Here is a 20,153-nt window from a genome sequence, read left to right as displayed (position 1 = left end):
GTTTCATATCATTTGAATTAATATTGAGATTTCGAAGAATTTTTAAAATTAATAATGTTCTTGGTGGGATGAAGATTTAAAAAATAAAAACATGTTTCTAAATTTAAAGTTTTTTTGAGTTTTTTTGGTGTGAATACCAATAAAATTTAATCAATGTGTTGGTGTACTAGTTATTAATGTATATGAAAATTTTGACGTCAATCGAATGGTTAGATTGAAGCATATGAGAGTTTTTGTGGATTGAGGTGTCAAAATTTGAGATTTGAAGGTCAGTGAGTATTTTTAAAATCTTTAGCAATTTGTCAATTGAATTATGGTGATTTTTTTTTTTTTTTTTTTTTTTTTTTTTTTTATAACTAAAAGACTTAATTTCCAATGTTTGGATGAAATTTGAGAGTAATTAAATAATTTAAGAAGGAAATATTGACATTAGAAGTTAAGCATTTAAATTAGAATAGGAGGCCATCTAATACCCAATATCCAATTGGATTATCTTACATTTTTTTCTATTGATAAGTGTCATCAATTTTATCTTTCTTATGCTTATTTTTAACTAAGTTATTTAAAAATATAAAAAATTCGAATTGATATCAATGGTTGATTTATTAATTGTTAAGATTTCAATCTGCTATAAGATTTGTTAATAGTTTGTTTAAGATTTAGAATTTGATTAGAATTTACTTAGGATTTGGTTTAATATTTATCTAGAATTAAAGATTTCATTAGGATTTCAATTAAGGTTTGACTTAGGATTTGCTTAATATTTAATTAGGATTTTTATTAGAATTTGATATAAGATTTGATTAAGCTTTAATTAAGATTTTAATTATAATTTAACCTAAAATTTGATTAAAATTCATTAAGATTTTAATTGAGATTAAATTAGAATTTAATTATAATTTATATAAATTTTTTATTTTTAGTATGTTTTAAGGATTTTTTTTTTAATTTTCTATTTCAAATATTTTTTTAATAATAATATTATTTTTTGAATATTTCTTGATATTTTTTTTAAGATTAGTTTAGGACTTCTTTGTATTTTTTTACAACTTGTTTTAAATTTATTTTGAATTAGTCAAAGTTTGATTAGGATTATTAAGATTTACTAAAAATTTATTTTGAATTAGTCAAAGTTTGATTAGAATTATTAAGATTTACTTTAAATTTATTTAAGTTTCTATTAGACTTAGTTGGATTCTTGTTGCATTTCTATTTATCTTCCACAGCTAGATGCCTGGTGCATTCTCAAATAAGAACACACGTAATACAATACCATGATAAAATCCATAGAAATAAAAGACTATGTTTGTTTCAAAATAGGTAATTATTGAAGAAGTCCATAAGATCGACGATGAAGAATTTTTCATCTTGAACAAATATCACATTGTTTTACAAAGTCTTTAATTGTCTTCTATATTTGAAGCGACTGAAATTCTCTTGATATCAGCTTTAAAGTCTTCCTACATCTAAAATATTTTATTTTTAGAAAATCATGGTAAGCTTAAAGAACATATAATTGTGCTTTGATTTTTAGATGTTATGTAAGTTTCCAATTGCTTGGTCTGTATTGTAGCCAAAGAAATTTATTTTTTAATACATCATCTTTTTTAGCAACCATGCTCTTCATTTTGTGATTGTGTTGTTTCTTTGGACAATATTGAGCAATGTGCTTGGATTCTCCATAATATAGATACAAACCTTTTTGACAATGACAAGTCTTTTTTTACTTAGTAAAAAGTTTAAAATATATTGTGTCAATTTGCATAGGCTTTGGCCTAAATAAGTAAGCTTTTGAAAACTTAAAAGATGTGGCTTTGGCTTGACTTGTATTTTTTCAATCAAATCTTTATTCCTAATGTCTTTTAAAGAGTCAATTGTTACATACAATGGATTAAGTAATAAATTGCTCTAGTGTATCTACTCTTGACATTGTCAATAATAAATCTTTGATATTATCTTTTAACTCATATTAGAATTGATTAATAAAGACTTTGTCATTCCAATCCACATTGTAAGTAAGATTTTGGAATTTAGCAATATTTGTGGTGGCTGAACGTGATCCTTGTCATAGTGATATAAGCTTCATCTTTCCTACTATTTTTTGATCATTTTTTTAAATATAGTCATAAATACTTTTAAAAATGAATTTAAAATATAGAATAGTTGTGAATCTTTTTCTATCAAAAGTACAAATCAAGAAAAAGCACTTTCTGACAAAAGTACACTTATGAATCTTATTTGAAATAGAGGTGAAATTTCTTAAAGATCTAAAATCTTTTTAGTCTATAGCAACATAAATTCCATTACAAAATAAGACAAAATGGACCAGAAGAAAATTGAATAGAACTAAATAGAATAGAACATGAAAGACAAAATTGAGAAAAAAAAATATAACAAAACAAAACTAAAAATAAAAACTAAATTTATTGATACAAAAAGAATCAAAGCTATATATGATCAAATGTCCCAAATGACCTTGGTCAGTCCTATTTATACTTTATGCAATCATCTTGAAACTTTCTAAAATATCCTAATAGTAGGTCTTATTAAGATAATCGCCCTTTTAGAAGATTTTAGAAGTAGGTCCTATCTTAGTAATTATCCTTCTAAAATATTCTAGAAATAGGTTCCATCTTAATAACTACCTTTTTAGAATGTTTTATATGCAGGCTCCATTTAGATAACTGCCCTTAATTCTTTAAGGATGTTTCATGGTGGACTCCACATAAACCACTAACATGGCTCCAATTCTAAAAACTTTTAGAAACTTCTCAAAAATGGCCCCAATTACCTATTTCTTCACTTCAATAATATAATTATCTTACTCATGCCTCATTATAGTTAATCTCTCTCTATTAATATGGAACATCTTATTTCACTTTCAATAGTATTTCTAGATTTTTTCTTGACAATAAATAAGATTTTGTATAAGTTTTCACATTCCATTGTAGATATGATAGCCTTTCTAGAAGACCTTATATTAAAGTTGCAAATGTCCATTACTACAACAAAGGTAGCAATGCTCCAAAATACTGTCTACTTCATACTTTTCTTGGTCATCAATCACAACTAGTAGTGATGGTGGTTGGTGTTGGCCCGAGAAGTGCCTTGGTTTAGTATGAAATTCCTTGAGCTGTAAAATATAGAAGTTTGGATGGACCAAAATATGTGATAGAAGATTGAGGTAGTATGTAACATCAAAAATCATTGTAAAAATGTGAAAAAGTCTAAGCCATTGAGGTGCCAACTTATAGACTTGAATTGATATAGGAAGTGGAAAGTTGGCATTGAAGAGTAATACCTAATTACCCTCTTAGAAGGTCTTATATTACTAGTAGTTATCTGCATACTACTTTTATCGATTCTATATAATAGAAAGGCAGTGTTGTGCTTCCTGCAAGGCAATTGTAAGTCATTGTATAAGTTCTTTTATTGTCAAGTTGTTGGTGTCAATAAAATGATAGAGAGTTGTTGGCATAATTAAATGTTGATTGGTGTTAAAAAAAAATGGTAAATGACCAATATTTACTTGAATATTATCATTGTAAGTAAACTCTTAAGATATCAAATATTCATCTGAGTCATTATGGTAAATTGCCATAAATGCTTGTAGCATATCTTCTAAGGTCTAATTTGCACATTCCATTTTTCCATCTATTTGAAGATGCAAGGCCGTAGATATGTACAAAAGTTTAAACATCATAATCCAAACCTACTCAAAATCATGTTCTTAAGATTTGTTCTAAAATCTTTTTATGCCCTAGATGCTTAGATATTGGAATGTCGTATCTTTCTTGAAGTATGCGCATCCAAGATATAGCATTATCAAGTACATAAAGCTCCTTCTAAAATAGAATAAACCATCACTAAAATTGTAATCTTGATACTGCATATTATCCATCTTTAGCCGATCACTAACCATCTTCAAATAAGCATCCCAAAATATAGCTTCTTTTTATTTTGTCTCTTTGGTTAGATTTAAAATAATACTATTAATAGTAGCAACTTCTATCTTATTCTTTGATTTGGTCTTTAAGTCTAATCTTTGCAATGAGCTATCTGACATAGTATGTTGTCACCTTTACTTGTATTCAAGCTAAATGTTGAAAAGCTACAACTATTCTTCTCAATAATAATGTCATGATTTCATATTTTCTAGATGTAAATTGTATGATAGGAATCGATGACTAATCCAAATAATCATTAGCTTCCCTAACAAATAGTATTGCCATACATTTGTTGCATGTACAATCACTAATTGCTCTTGATTACGTATAGAGTAATTACATTGTCTCCTTTTGAGCTTGTATGATTCATATGCCATGAATTGAAGGTCCCTATCAAAGTCTTGTTAAAGAACTACTCCAATAACAAAGTCAAAAGTATCAATGTCAAGTGTACATAGAAAGTTGAGATCAAACCATTGTAATATTGCAGCAGTAATGAGTGCCTCCTTCAACTTATCAAAGGCGCTTTGTTGCTCCAGTTTCCATTCAAATAGAGCACCCTTCTCTAATAGTCTTATCAATGAAGTAGCAATGTGTCCAAATTGCCAAACAAAATGGCAATAATACCTTACAAGGCGTAAAAATGAGTAGACTCTAAAAATATTATTGAGGATTAATCAATCTTCTACTACTTTCACCTTATTGTGCTCTATACATATATCTTTGAAAAATACTACATATTCTAAAAAGAGGACCTTCGACTTCTAAAATTTACACTTTGATTGTTAGCAATAGAAGCAATTATCTTATAATCAGCGCAGTATTTTTTGTAGGTGTTGCTCATGCTCTTTAGGGATTTTATTATATACTAGGATACCATTGATGTAAACAACTATATACTTATCGAAAAGGACTATTCATGTGACCCATGAAGGTGGCTAGAGCATTAATATAATAAATCATAGATAAGACAATTGTATTATTGATGCATTGAGATAGATAATTAGAACTAGGTTGGTAATTTATATAGGTTCCAACATTAAACATCTTTAAAGAATTAAAGGTAGTTATCTAAATAAGGGCCACTTTTAAAATCTTCTAAAAAGACAATTATCTTGATAGGATCCACTATTAAGAATATCCTAAAAAGTTCCAAGATAGTTGGACAAAGTATAAATAGAACCGATTGATGTCATTTGGAGCATTCAATTTGATTTGCATTTTCTATTCTATTCTACTATATTTCTTTTTGTTATATTTTGTTATTTATATTCTATTTTATTTAGTTGTGTTCAGTTTTATTTTGATCCATTTTGTTATACTTTATAATAGAATTTAGGTTGCTATAGATTGGAAGAATTTTAGATCTTTAAGAAAATTCAAACCTATTTCAATTGATGAAGCTAAAAGATAAATAAGTCATTCAAAATGTCTATAGTATATATGGAATGCTATCTTTTTTATATCCTCTTATACAATAAATGTGTGTAAGTAGCCACCATGAAGGTCCAATTTACTAAAGATGGTTGCACGATGAAGTTGGTGAAGAAGATCATTCATGCATGGAAGTGGATATACATTCTTGATAGTCTACTTATTGAGGCCTTGATAATCGATATAAAGTCAAAGTCCACCATCTTTTTTGGGTACAAAGAATAGAGGTGCTTCTCATGGTGACATGCTTTCTTGAACAAGGCCCTTGTCCAAGAGTTCCTCTAATGAATTTTGTAACTCTTCAAGTTCATTTGGTACTAGGAAATAAATTGGTCAAATTGCTGGTTTGGCTCTAGCCAATAATTCTATTTGAAAAGAGTTACATTGATCAAATCACACACTACTAGGTAAGTCACTTGAAAAAATATCTTGATATTCACGTATGAGTTACTCTACCAATTCTGCTCCTTCACTTGTTTTTTCCACTATTGAGCCAAGATTTGAAACCACCATATATACAAGTTGTTTATATTGTATTTGCTCCTTTATCAAGATCATCCATCAAAGTAAGCTTTTAGCTGCAGATTTTTTTGTTACCTCACTTGATGCAGAGGCATAAAAAATCACCTTACATCCATTGTCTTTGAAGGAAATTTTCCTTGCTAGTTAATCAACTTACTTATTTTTCACCTCTAGCTATAGCATATTGAAGATAACATCATATCTGAGCTTTATTACTTCAAACTTCTCTCTCAAGGTATAGGTATCATTCAACCTCAAGGTTTCTTCTTCACATGTCTTACTTAATATGTTCTCTTGATTATCAATTAAGTATATAATTCTTCCTTTTTTTACTTTGATTTTAATCTCAATTCAATTAATAATCTCAATCAAGATGTAATTTTTTATAGAATTGCAATCTATAATCATTTGACATGGTTGTCTTCTTAGTCGACCCATTAGATATATCACTTGATCTTTTTGATAATTATTTGAAATCATGCCATTTGTCTTTGAGAGACAACAACTATCTCTAATACTAGCCATGAGTACTTTTACTAGGGAGTTCCATTTCCATGCTCTACTTCTTTATTATCTTAGTGAGCTTCAAGATTAAGAATCTATCTTGATTTGTTGGTACCTAAATTTTCATCCTTATGAAAATCTTTGATCTAATGGCCTAACTTTTGAGAGTAATAATACAATCCCTTGTGTACCAATATTTGTTGTCTCTATGGTATTAATGGTCTTTGCAAGGCATCAATCTCCATTGGCATTGGTTGTTGTACCATAGTATTGAATAATGGCATAGGATTTTGTCTTATAGGTCATACTCCATAATTTTTAAAATCTATAGCATTGACCCTCTTTGCAATCCTAATTGCATCTTTAAATGTTTGTAAATTCCTTAATTCCACCTCTCATTGAACCACATGTTTCAATCCTTGTACAAACCAATCTATCATTTTCACCTTTGAAACATTGCCAATTTGGAGACATATAGACTTGAATCAAGAGAAATAATATTACATTGATGTAGATTATATAAGGTTAGCCAATTGATTCCATGCTAATTTTTCCGCATTGATGGACTGTAATTAATTTTTAAGTTCAGTCTCAAATTCCTCTTACTTACAAAATTCACCTTGAGCTCCATCGTTTTCAGCTTGATGTCGCTATCAAATGGTTGCTGCACCTTTCAAATAGCTAGTTGTATAGATAATTTCTTAAATGGCACTTGGCCTAGATAATTGGAGGTATTGTCTCACGTTGAAGAGCCATTAATGTACATCTTCTTGCCTTGAAGTTTCAAAATATATTTTAGACTTATTTAATTTTAGCCTACCAGATGTCAATTCTTTTGTCCTAAAAGCTTCTATTTATTCTTATAAAGTAGCTATCTAATCTAAGAGGTGTTATACCTGAGCTTTCATCTAAGATGGTTCCACCATATCTCCTGTGCTGCAATTTTCTTACCAAACTTTGCTACCATGACGCCTTCTATCCTTCCAATTGACTTCTTAAAATTAACTCATGGTAGTCTCAAAATAATAATCGATGTGACCTTAACAATTAATCTTTAACTAAATAGTGATTGTTAACATACTACCAAAGAATAGACTAACATTTGCTCTGATATCAATGAAATAAGTTTGAATTCTCTTAAAGATCTAAAACCCTTCTAGTCTAAAGCACCATAAATTCCATCACAAAATAGGACAAAATGGACAGAATAAAACTAAAAAAAACTAAATAGAATAGAATATAAAAGATAAAATTAAAGAAAAGAAAAGAAAATAAAATAGAACAAAAAATACAAATCAAACTTTACTAAGAGGAAAAGAACCAAAGCCATACCTAATTAAATGTCCCATATGGCCTTGGTTGGTCCTATTTATACTTTTTTCAACTATCTTGAAACTTTTTAGAATGTCCATAATAATGGATCTACCAAAATAACCGCCTTTTTAGAAGATTCTAGAGGTAGGACCTATCTAAATAATCGCCCTTAGTTTTTTTAGAATGTTCCATACTAGGCCTCACATGAACCACCAATTTAGCTCCAATTCTAAAAAAATTTAGAAACTTCTCAAAAATGGCCCTAATTTCCTATTTCTATGCATCAATAATATAATTATCTTCTTCATGCATTATTACACTACTTGAATAAATCCATCGGAGTATTAGAAAAGATACAATCTTAAATAGAGCTTAACTTGTTATTAAAATCTTCAAAATTTTGATCTTGTTCTATCAAACTTTTCAAACTTATTAATCTTTGTCTCCCTTTTTCTTTTAGAAAGAAAACTTCTTGAATTTGATTTTGAGGCTAATTAACTTGCTTCTTTCAATTATACAACTTCTTGGCATAGATTCTAGACTTCTTCTATATGTGTAGGAATAGTACTTCTATGATTTATATGAGAAATGTGTGAAATTTCTACTCTTAGAGTATTGACAAGCTCGTGAAGATTTGCAATAGTTATAAATCTATTCTCACTTTTGCTAAGAGTAGCATCCATAATTTTTTCTTCTATGAATAATTCAAATAAATTCAAAAAGTTAAATTAAAAGAAGATAATCTATAACCATTAATATAAAATAAAAATCTTCAAAGAGGTATAATCTATTCTCTTTAAAGAAAAAATTAGTATTAGAAAACTAAATTATTTGTTTAAAGATAAATAGTTCTCAACCTTCAAAATACAACAATAGAAGTAAGATAATTTATTCACTTTTAAAATAAGATAAAAACAATAAGTAAGTATTCTTATCAAACTATCATGGACATAATCCTCAAAGAACTAAAATATCAATATACTCTTGTATCACTCAAAAAGATTAAAAAATCACTCAAAGATGATATAGTATTAAACTAGAATGGCTTTTATAAAAGACAAGAAGACTAGAAAGACTTGAAACAAGACGAAGGACTAAAAAGACATTGACAAGAGTGAAGAAGGCTTCATTTTTACCTCCATATATACTCACTAACTAGAAGATATGTTGCAATGTTCTATAGGACCTCTAACATGTGTTGACTTTGTTAGACACATATATTAACTTCTAAGGTAAGTTATTTATATATATGCTACATAATTAGCTTGTTCTATAAGCTATCAATAAGTGTGATACGTGGTTAACTTATTGACCAAGGTTCTAACCTATAAATCAAGCTTCTAAGAAGCTTCTTTAGAAGATATTATAAAATTAATGTATATTTACTTACTTCTATCTAATCATATAAGTAATTATTCAAATAAATGTGTATATCTATGATATACATAGAGCTTGTACTTATAAAATGTGGGAATTGAGAACAAATCCTAATTCAACATAAAATTAAAAATCTCTTCAATTCAAAGCTTTAAGCAATATTGTACATCATTTCAAAGTTTGGATAAGTTTTGTAAGACAATCTCGTAAGAAGTTTATCACTAGAGTTTTTACTAGATAGTATATAGAATCACAAAACTCTAAATATGATAATAAAAATTATGTATCAAATCTCATAAAATCAAGGTACATTATATAAAATCTTTCAAGACTTGCAAAATCAAACAAATATAGTGACTCGATATAAATACATTTAAAGATTATAAATCCAAATCTCTTATTGTAAAAAAATATATATCTTTAATTTATACTTAAAAATAATATATTCATTACTTATTTATTAATAAAAAATTAAAGTATAAAATAAGATTTAATCTTATAAAAAATAACCATTAGCAAAAAAAAAAAAAAAAAAAAAAAAAAAAAAAAAAAAAAATTGAGTTAAATACAAAGTAGCAACATAACAAGAATTATTGTTATCAATGAGATAGTGAGCACCATCTTAACCATGGTGCAAAGATTGGACAATATAAGAAGTTTCACTGAATAATGTAGAGATACAATGAATAAAAATAGTAATAAAGAAGAAAAAATAAATTGTATATAATTGAAAGAAAATCAAATACTACTTTTACTTAGCTTAACTCTAATAATTTATAGACAAAAATAAAAATGTTTACACCAATAACCACATTAATATTGGAAAGTAATACTAAACTAATTTAAAAGTGTTCAAGTCTATACAAAAGTTTAGAGACATATGATACAACCAAGAAATATTTTTAAATTAAATGAATAGAAGGTGTAATTTTGATTTAACATAGCTAAACTCACCTTAACATTAGAATGTTTGTTTATCAACTTGCAAATGTTATAACACATCTAAATCAATTTAAGGATAAGAACATCAATTATATAAACAATTTCAGCTTCAACCAAGTTAAAAAGATTGCAATATGCCATTAATACTACATCATAGTTGGTTACAAAAAAACTAAAATTTGAATTATTTTAGCTTGCAACCGCAAAGCACAAATCTCATTTAAAGCAAGCATGTATGACATCAAAGAACAAACAAGAAAAAGATTGAAATGATTACAACATGCAAGAGCCAATGCCATAACTCTTAGGATGGAACTCAATACTACCTTATCACTTATGTTGATAGATGATGTGAGGAGCAACAAAGCTTGAATATTCACAAGGTAAAGACTAAGAGAATGTTGCTTCTTGAGTAGTAGATATGAGCAGATTTGAGTGGACTTAAACAAACTTAAGCTACAAAGTAAGAACAAGGCAATGAGACTTACAAGTAGATCTGAGTGGACTGAAGTGGACTGGAGCAGACTTGAGCTACAAAGCATAGATGGATTGGTCTTGATTCTACGTACAAACATGGGACTTGGAATCAAGAGTCAACATATTCCATCTCTGGAATCAAGAGTCGACATAATCCATCTCTGGAATTGGATTGGTCTTCAAAATATTTTTATCGTTATGTTTGTGATTTCAAATAGATAAATTTGAAAGAAATATATATATATATATATATATGTACACTTACACAAAATAATAATAATAATAATAATAATAATACAACAATCATCATCTTCGAGCTACATGCATCTCTACATGTTATTATAAAAAATCAAAAATCAAAATCAAAATCAAAAATTTAAATGATTAAAAATATTATTAAAAAATAAAAAAATAACAAAAAAATAACAAAAAAAATAACAATTGATGAATGAATGCACCAAATTAAGTAATGAGAACACAATTCCAAGAGGAATGAAAATAGGGTTGGGAGGGGGATGAGTGGAGGCAACCGTTCCAGGCAGAAAGGATGGATAGATGGATGGATGGATGGATGGGGACACTGTTGGTGCATGGACCAACAAAGGCAGACCAAGAGTAGGGCTTTGTCCCCCCCCCTTTTTGAAACTTTGGGTGCACAAGGCAGATTCCATAGAATTTGAGCCTTTGCAGGCAGGATTGTATGGTAGAATCAAGCCCAAAAAATAAGGTGTCTCCTCTTTCATGATAAAGGGGGCCATGTACCATTCATTGCCCCCCCCCTCCCCCCCCCTTCAATTTTTTTCTTTGAAATGGTAGAAAAATTAAAATTAAAATTAAAACTGAACAAACACCTTCCCTTCTCCATTCTTTTGTTGTATTCCTGCCCCTGCCCATAAGAAGCTTTTGCAACAATGAAAAGAAAGAGAAACAGATTTGTATGGATGTTCATTAACAAGATTTCCTAATTAATTAATTGATTAATTAAGGCAAGGGGTGTACTTACTAAGCACTCATTGGGCCCTAATTTACTATGGGGAGCAATTCCTAAGCTTTGCTCTTTCTATTAAGAGGAAAATATATTTTTTCTCTATTTCTAATTTTTTTGGGAATATAAGTGACAGACATAAAGGAGTCCTTGCACTTTTATAAAAAATTGGATACTTTTGTAATTTATTTACAAATAAAGTCACAAAAAATTAAGATGGGAGGAGTTTGATTTTTTTGGCATTTTGTTCAATTCTAATTATTTTTTTATAATTTTTAATTAGTTTGAAAATGACAGATGGTACTTCATTTCCATGGACATTTGCACATGGGGGGGGGGGGTTGAAGGTTTGTATTGAGAAAGTAGGGAATTCTTTTGACCATTGAATATGTGTTGGGTTTGCTTTGTCTTTGACCTGTCCTGCAAAATGAACATAATCAATGATTTGCAACAACAATGTACTTAATTTCATTTACCATACTTAGTAAATTATATTTTCATCAAACACTAATTTCATGTTCAAAGAACATATTTTAAACTTTGTCATATATATATATATATATATATACACATATGCATCATTTTTTTAAAACATTATACATGATACAATATGTAAAAACATTTAATGTTAATTTGGATAGGCTATTGAATGTGGTTTGCAAGCCAAGTAGGAGAATTTTTTTTCTGTCTTTTGTTTAACTTTTACATGAACTCTATCAAATCTTTTTTTAGAATCTTTCAGAATGTTTCATAATCTCCTGCTGTGAAAACAATATCTAATGAAATTGAAAATAAAGATTAATTTTTTTGGTATACCCTATTATGGTTGGTTTCTCACACAAAAATCCATCTTTGTTTTAGGTTGTGGGTACCCATATATGAACATAAATACAGGGCATTGTTCTATCTTTTCATTTACTTGTAGTGTTCATTTTGGTTTACATTTGAATTTTAGAATATTCAACAAAGAACAAGATTCATATTTGATTGTATTTATTTTGATATATTGCATGAGCTAATTCAAGAACAGGTATTTTAATTTTCTTGACACATCAGTGCCTATATGCTACTTCTCATGTACGTGTAATACATATGCAATACACATTATTTGGTTTTCAGTGCTTCAAAATAATAATTATTATTTTGTTAATCCAAAGATTTACTCTACATATATTATCTCATCTACCTCTCTTCTGTCCTTTTCCATTTGGGTGTATATGTATACATAAATATGAGAATATGTACATGGTAAACATTGAATTTATTTTTTAGTAATATGATGAAAAAATGACAGTAAACAAGAAATTTTATATTACGCCATAAAAACAAGGTACTTGGTAGTTAGCATATAAACCACACATGACTAATTGTAACATATACAAACAATCACTTTTAAATAATGAATTTTCAAGACAATTTTGATTAGTAAATATTAAATGATATGTCTAACTGTTACACTTATCAAATATTTCTTATTCTATTTTTTTGCATGAAGACGGTATATAAAAATTTATTTCTAATACATTGCAAGTCAATAGATTTTATTAGCTTTTTAGCAATTAAATTTATTATTATGTAATTTTTTGGGGATGTTATTGTCAATGTTATGTGAGGTTGATATTCAAAGTATACATATAGCATATATTTAACAATATATATTATAATGTGCCTTATCTTCTTCTCCTTTTGTTTTATTACAATTGGTAATTATCTCACTGATGATTTTTATGCTTTTCAGCTAAAATAGAAGGCCTTTCTGTGTACATTATTTATCTTTCACTTGAAATCCATCCTTCCTATTAAATATTAGAAATCATTTATGCCAATAAGCACAAAAATAACTTTAAAAACACTCATAGCTTTGGATTTAGCTTCTACAAATTCCATTGAATTCTACTCAATATTCTCCTTCTATGAAAACATTAGGTGGAAACAAAAATTAGTACTCAAAGTAAAAACAAAATCCTAACCATCAAGAGGGCTTGTTTATGATAGTTATTTGATTCCTTATTCCTAAGTTTTTACACAAACTTTATGCATTCTTTTGCATGTATCCACATACACAAGCATATCAAGAAGGTTTTTGTCTTTGTTTTTGTTTGTTTGTTTGTTTGCTTGTTTATTATTATTATTATTATTATTATTATTATTTTTAATTTTTTTTACTTTTCAAAATCCAACAGGTAAGGGAGGATGGTTTAATTGTTGGTTGTTTATTCACATAATTAGTTTTATAATGTTCATTTTCATTAAAGGTTTTCATTTAAGACCATTCAAGGGAATGAGAGCATGATCATGGAAACCCTAATTTTGAGACGCAATGCCACATCCATTATCTTCCACACTCAGTTCTCGTGAGAGCTGGGTACTCATCTTTTATTCCCAACAATCGAACAGGCCTTTTTTTTTTTTTTTTTTTTGTGTCTCGCCGCTTACAACCATCCAAAAAAAGATTAAAAAAACAGAAAAAAATAGTACGAGAGAACAGAAGTGAAACTAAACAGAAAAAAATAAGCAAAACAAAAAGAAAAAAGAGAAAAAAGAGCATAAAGTGGACAACGTCTGGGCTGCTTGAAGCCACGCTCGTCGGATTCAGAGATGGCGACACGCATGGCTGTCCATGGCACAAGAGCATTCCACCTGGAGAAGATCTGATAGAAAAAACAGTACAAAAAATGCAACAAAAAACACGAAACTTGGAATAATGCAAAATGGTGGGAGGCACTGGAGGCGAGCGATCAGGACATGACATCACGCGGCGAAGAAATGGGCGACAAGTCACCGCCTCGTTCGAATTGCATGCTTGAGGCAGGTCTCGTGGGGCGGAAAAGCTGTAGGAAAAGACGGAGATGATGAAAAATATAAGAAGAAGCCGATGGTTGATGAAGGTGAAGAAGGAAAATTCTACAGTGCATTCCGAAATGGCTGCTTTCTTTGATTGACTGACTGATTGCTTGCTTGTTTGCTTACTTACTTGATTTACACTGAGTGAGACGATATGGGAAGCTTTGGTCAGAGGAGTCATGATGCGAAGGTCCACATCGAGCAGTCGGAGACGAGAAGCGAAGTCAATCGGTTACTAAGTGTACAGTTTTGAGCTACTGGACGGGTGTGGGAAAGTTGAGAGCGTGGGGACTCTGTTTCTGGCCGTGTTTGCCGCCGAGATTCTGGTGGATCTGTGGCAATAGACCTGGAATGTACCAGGTGGGTTGTAATCAGGGCACCTCAAACCTGTGGCGACACTCGTTGCACCTCCGGAGGCAATTACCAGCAACGACAAAAAAAGTTGGATAAAAAGGCCGGAATGCGGATCGTCTGCGTCTGTCTGGATTGAACCCCAAATCCCATGGCTGCAGCACCGTTAGTCAGTCTCACGTTGGTGTCGTTGCATTTACTGGCGCCGAGAAAAAGCGCACCTCAGCCGAACTCACTACAGGACTGCGTCAGTTACGCACTGAGACCATTCTCCAAACCCATGGGTTCGTCTTTCTTCGTCTGTGCGGCTGGTGCTCCGGAATCAACCCCGGCCAGGTCACCTGTCCCTTCCAAGTCCAAGTTTATGTTGGAAAATATCACGTTCTTAATCCAAGCGTGTCCTTTTTTTTTTTTTTTTTAACCCGCTGATTTCGACGTCTGAGTGTTGCAGAGCTTCCAATTGTACAACGGGGTCTTTTTGAGAATTCTCTGTTGATGCGTCAAGTACCATGGATGTGTAGCTCACGCATCATTCCGGTACTCTCAAGGCTCTACGACCAGGATCTCTACGCATCGCGCGCCCCTACAACCCTATGAGAACATAACAATATGCAAAGATAATCAGATACACTGAACGAACTATTGACGGTCAGGAGGTGTTCTTGACCTGAATTATAGGTATTCCCGATACGAAATTATATTGAGGGAGTGGACAGCATAACAATCTGTGTTAGTTCAACTAATTGCGTGCCATATAAGTAGACGTCACGCCTGATTCAAGAGGAAGTTAAATGACATTTCCTGGTTTAAATTTTGAATTTCAGAAGAAGGGAATTCCACATTCAAAACTGGGGCCCAATCAGTGAGGCGGCGCAGAACACAAATTAGTAATGACTTCTTCGATGCTGCAGTGTCTCTTTGCTAAAAAAGTCTTCACCAAAGTGTCCAATAATCGGGAACCTATTACATTCCAATCGCAATAAATAAACTCGCAATCCCCCAAGCACAATCGGAGCAGCGGCTCTTCCGTGTCGAGTCCCCATAAGTTCTAAGACCTTGTGGTATCGTGGCCACTGTTGTGATTACCCGGGTGGAACTCATGCATCTCCCACTCTCTTGTATTTGATTCTGTGGGGGTGGTACCTGAGTCTTTCTTTTTCCCTGTCAGACCCATAGGTAGTGCCGCGGTCGCAATTCTTGTGGTGGATTGGCGACGGTGCGAAATTAGAGGCTTCGAGTTTATTGCTCTTTGATCTGGGAACCAATCTGCTTTCCACAGAAATTCGCAGTAGCTATCCATGGATGGCGAGGGCTGTGATGGTTTTCAGTTGTCATATTCTCTGTGTGACACCGTTTTGACAGTTTGCTTGGGAGTACTGGAGCACATGAGGCATATAGAACCTTGAAAGGCATGTGTGTGGTCGTAACGTCAGGAATTAGAAAGGTTGGGATCGGCAATCGCCATTCTTGGTTGAAAATTCGCATCTGTTGCGCTGTACTTTGAGGTTTATTTTCGCAGAGACCGAGGGATAGAAGATTCTGACAATCTTGAGCCTGTAGGTTAGGGGGTGGATAAAGAACTGTCGTTGGATGTGGAGCTGAAGAAATCAACTTAATAACATGTTGCTTTGGCTGGAAGCTTCTGTAATTCCAGCGATGTGAGAGGGCAATTATCCTCGTGGAGAAGTGGACCATGTAGAGACGATGTCGGCGGTAATGCTTATCCAGACCATCGTGACAATATCTCAGAATGAGTTGGTTGAATGTGGCGGATGAGTCAGCGCCGTATAATCCTCGGTTTGTGAAGTTTGTTTGCTCTTAGTGCCCCATTCTCGGTCGGAGTTTAAGTTAATGAGACCCAGTAAGTATGGAGTAATCACGTTGACAGGCGATTGACCTCTGCAGCAATCTTTTGCTACCTGCTCCTCGAGAATTCATTACAACCCGCGGAGATGGTACGCATGAAGCTGATATTAACATTGCGGTCTAGTTTGTATGCTCGTGTCGTTGTGAAATTTTCCCAGTCTTCCATTTCATGAGAACTTCATGCTGCGGAGTTTCTAAATTCAAGCTGATTAGCGCTAAACTGGTCGTCCACCTGCGTCCTTGCTGCAACTTATGTTAGCCATCTGTGGGTCGGTCAATCAGGAAGAAGGTCCAGAAACGGTGTTAGTGGGGGATGGTTCAGTGGATTACAATGGACGACCAGCTAACAGGCTTGAGACGGGAGGATGGCCAAGTGCCCCTTATAATTTCTGTAAGTGACCGCGTAAACGACGCAACTCCTTAAGTCATTTTGGTTTCCTTCTGCGATTGATTTCCGCTCACGAGCAGAAGGGAGTACGCAATTGACATGAATCTAAGGTTCCTTCTTTTTTACCGGAATGGCTTCAATATCGTGCGCTCTGCATATGATGAGGAGATGGGTTCGAAGATTCCCTGCTCGACGAAACCTTGTGCTTCATTCTTTTTCTGTTGTTTTTGTTTTAAGTGTCTGCACCACCACCTGGGGATCGAACCAGTAGTTACATGACTGTAATTTTTGAAACAAGATGCTTGCCTTGTTTCCTTTCTCTACTGAATGCAATATTTGTTGCATATTGACATCGAGAGGCCAATTTCAAAGGATCATTCGTGGCATCGTGGCCGCGCAGTAATGGAATTTGCAGAGACCATGGCCTTCATCGGTCTGCAAATCGACTTAGTGCTGTACTTGATCAACAAGATGAACTTTGCCCACACAAAGGCCGCCACCACAGTGACGAATTTCGCAGGCACAGCGTTTCTGTGTCCGCTTTTTGGAGGATTTCTTGCCGATGCCTACCTTGGTCGCGTCTCGGTAGTTGTGATCTTTGGCTGCGTGGAGCTTGTGGTAAAGTCACGTACTTTTTCTTCACCACCTTTTGTTCAACTTAGCTTTGTATTGGAAGCGAACTGGTCTGAGGACTCATAAAAAAGTGATTGTATTGCGGTTCGCAGGGCATGTCGTTAATGGTCATCTCCGCTTCACTTCCATCACTTCGGCCTCTTCCCTGCGGAACTTCACCGTGCAAGGCATCGTCATCAGCAGACCTGGCTGTCCTTTACTTGGGAATGTACCTGATTGCGCTCGGATCCGGAGGATTGAAGCCCTGCTTGTCAAGTTTGGGGGCTGACCAGTTCGACGAGACGCATGAGAAAGAACGCCGTCTTTCAGCAGTCTACTTCAACTGGTATTTCTTCAGCTTTGTGGTGGGAGGGCTTCTGGGGGTCACTGTGCTTGTCTACATCCAGGATAACATCGGCTATGATGTGGGCTATGGCATTTGTCTTGCCTTAGTTGCAGTTAGTTTGGTCGTGTTCGTGGCCGGGTTTCATCGTTACAGACGAAAGCCCCCCTCACAAAGTCCCCTGACGAGAATTTTGCAAGTGATAGTGGCTGCCTTTCGGAAATTACGTTCTCCTCACCCTCCACCGGAATACCTGTATGAAATAGACGACAAAGAAGCCACGCAGTTAGGGTTTCAAAAGATCGACCACACCAGCAGCTGCAGGTGATGGCCCTTCGAAGCTTCCTTCACTTTCTTTCGCCTCTATTAATCCCTTGTGCTGGCTTCTTTTCTTTTCTTTTTTTCTCTTTTCCTTTTTTTTTTTTTTTTTTTTTTTTTTTTTCAGGGGGGGGGGGGGGTTACAGCCTCTGACTAACCGAGCCACTTGATTGACACCAGATTTCTCGATAGAGCGGCCATTGTAAACGCCAGTGAGAAGGATCATGAGCGGAATAAGAGCAAGTGGGAGCTGTGCACAGTGACGCAGGTGGAAGAAACCAAAGCCATGGCAAAGCTGATGCCAATTTGGACGGGGACCATTATCATGAACGTGGTGCTTGCGCAGCTGCAGACATTCACCATCGAGCAAGGTTCCACCATGGACCGGAAGATCGGAAGCTTCAACTTCCCCGCCGCGTCCATCCCCTTTTTCCCCCTCATTATCATGGCCAACCTGGTGCCCCTGTATGACCGCATCTTTGTCCCCGTCGCTCGTCGTTTCACAGGTCTCGACAGAGGCATAACGTTTCTGCAAAGAATTGGCATTGGCCTCGTCCTATCCGTGGTTTCAATGATCATCGCAGCCGTTGTGGAGGTGAAGCGCACCGATAAAGCCAAAGCCTACGGGCTTCTGGAGGACTCGCGAGCCACCATCCCCATGAGCATCTTCTGGCTCGTCCCCCAATATTTCACCTTCGGGATCGCTGACATGTTCACATTCATCGGCGTGCTGGAGTTTTTCTACGATCAAGCACCAGACAGCATGCGCAGCACGAGCACGGGCTTCTCCTTCTGCACCATCTCTCTTGGCTACTTCATCAGCTCAGCCGTGGTGAGCATCGTCAACATGGCCACGAAAACTGATTCCCACCCTGGTTGGCTCTCAGATGACGTGCCCTTCAACCGGAAGAAGCTAAACTTGTTCTACTGGCTCATGGCTGTGCTAAGCTTTGTGAACTTCGCTTACTTCCTCGTTGTGGCGCATTTCTACAGATATAAGAAATATCCCAGTCCCAAATTCATGAACCCTGACGCCCAGCTACAGAAGAGTGCAACTCCTCCTGTCGACAGCGCATGCGGAGTTGGAACAAAAGACCAATCAAGACAACCTTGATCTCTAACGATGTGAGGAGTCGTTTCTTTGGGATTTTACAGTCTTCCCAAAATGTTCCAGTGTTGTCCATAAATTTCCCAAAAAAACTTGTACATTGCACCCAATCCACTGTTACCATACCACTAGGTGCTCGACTTACACCTCGTATTAGTATATGTATACATGTTGCCATTCCGAATTGGCAAATCCCTCTACTCGTCAGAGGCCATTGCACCATCGCTTGCAACACACTTCTGATCATCCGATTGTGAGCAATGTTGGTGGATGTGAATTTGGCACCAAACTACCTATGGCCATTAGCATTCAGATTCCCAGCTTATTAGAAGTTACATGTCCATGCTTATCTTAGTAGAAAGCTATTGATAGTAACTCAAGGATAAGATCTTGATTAACAGTCACCAGACGGTGAAAGTAACCAATCACAATAATATTTTGTGAGCATATATATTGTATTGTTGAGAAAATTAATTCAATTTGTTGCCTTTGCTATTTTGTCTATATGAGTTTAAACATGGAAAGTGTCTCTTTAAACATGGTATCAAAGCATTGAGGTTGAAGTTGAGAAGTTATGTAGCATGTTTGTATTAAAAATCAATTCCATTGTAGATACTTTTAAATTTTTTCTTTTGTTGTCCATTAATTAAACTAATTTTTTTTTTTTCTTCTAATTCTTTGAGTTTGGACAAGAAATATGAGTCATCAAATTGATTCATAGATTGTTTTAGAACAAAAGAATGCAATTGGAGTATCAATTGGCAATTGTTAGTTGAAGATTAGTATAGAAGATGTTAAATAAAAGCAAAATAGGATTAGTA

At 33.6% G+C, this 20,153-nt stretch overlaps 1 protein-coding gene across 7 annotated transcripts; it reads left to right on the top strand.

Annotated features, from left to right (window-relative positions):
- The first annotated feature begins 12,606 nt into the window (after positions 1–12,606).
- LOC112294213 (protein NRT1/ PTR FAMILY 8.2) lies at positions 12,607–19,836 on the top strand. 7 transcript variants are annotated; one of them, XM_090243769.1, is made up of 9 exons: positions 12,607–15,033; positions 15,149–15,375; positions 15,522–16,141; positions 16,258–16,410; positions 16,603–16,652; positions 16,846–16,954; positions 17,352–17,569; positions 17,677–18,230; positions 18,405–19,836. In XM_090243769.1, exons 5-9 carry the CDS (start codon positions 16,650–16,652, stop codon positions 19,336–19,338), a joined length of 1,818 nt encoding a protein of 605 aa, XP_090099895.1. In that variant the 5' UTR covers positions 12,607–15,033; positions 15,149–15,375; positions 15,522–16,141; positions 16,258–16,410; positions 16,603–16,649; the 3' UTR covers positions 19,339–19,836. The 7 variants fall into 7 exon arrangements, with proteins under 7 accessions (XP_090099895.1, XP_090099896.1, XP_090099891.1 ...); XM_090243770.1 differs by having other exon boundaries at positions 12,609–15,033; positions 15,522–16,652; positions 17,309–17,569; positions 18,405–19,056; positions 19,218–19,836; XM_090243765.1 differs by having other exon boundaries at positions 12,610–15,033; positions 16,060–16,141; positions 16,258–16,652; positions 17,309–17,569.
- The last annotated feature ends 317 nt before the right edge of the window (positions 19,837–20,153 follow it).

The sequence above is a fragment of the Physcomitrium patens genome, chromosome 17 (assembly GCF_059467195.1).
Source record: "Physcomitrium patens ecotype Gransden chromosome 17, ASM5946719v1, whole genome shotgun sequence".
NCBI classification, from domain to species: domain Eukaryota; kingdom Viridiplantae; phylum Streptophyta; class Bryopsida; order Funariales; family Funariaceae; genus Physcomitrium; species Physcomitrium patens.
Note: the sequence above shows the minus strand (reverse complement) of the source record. Positions and strands in the feature narration are given on the sequence as shown.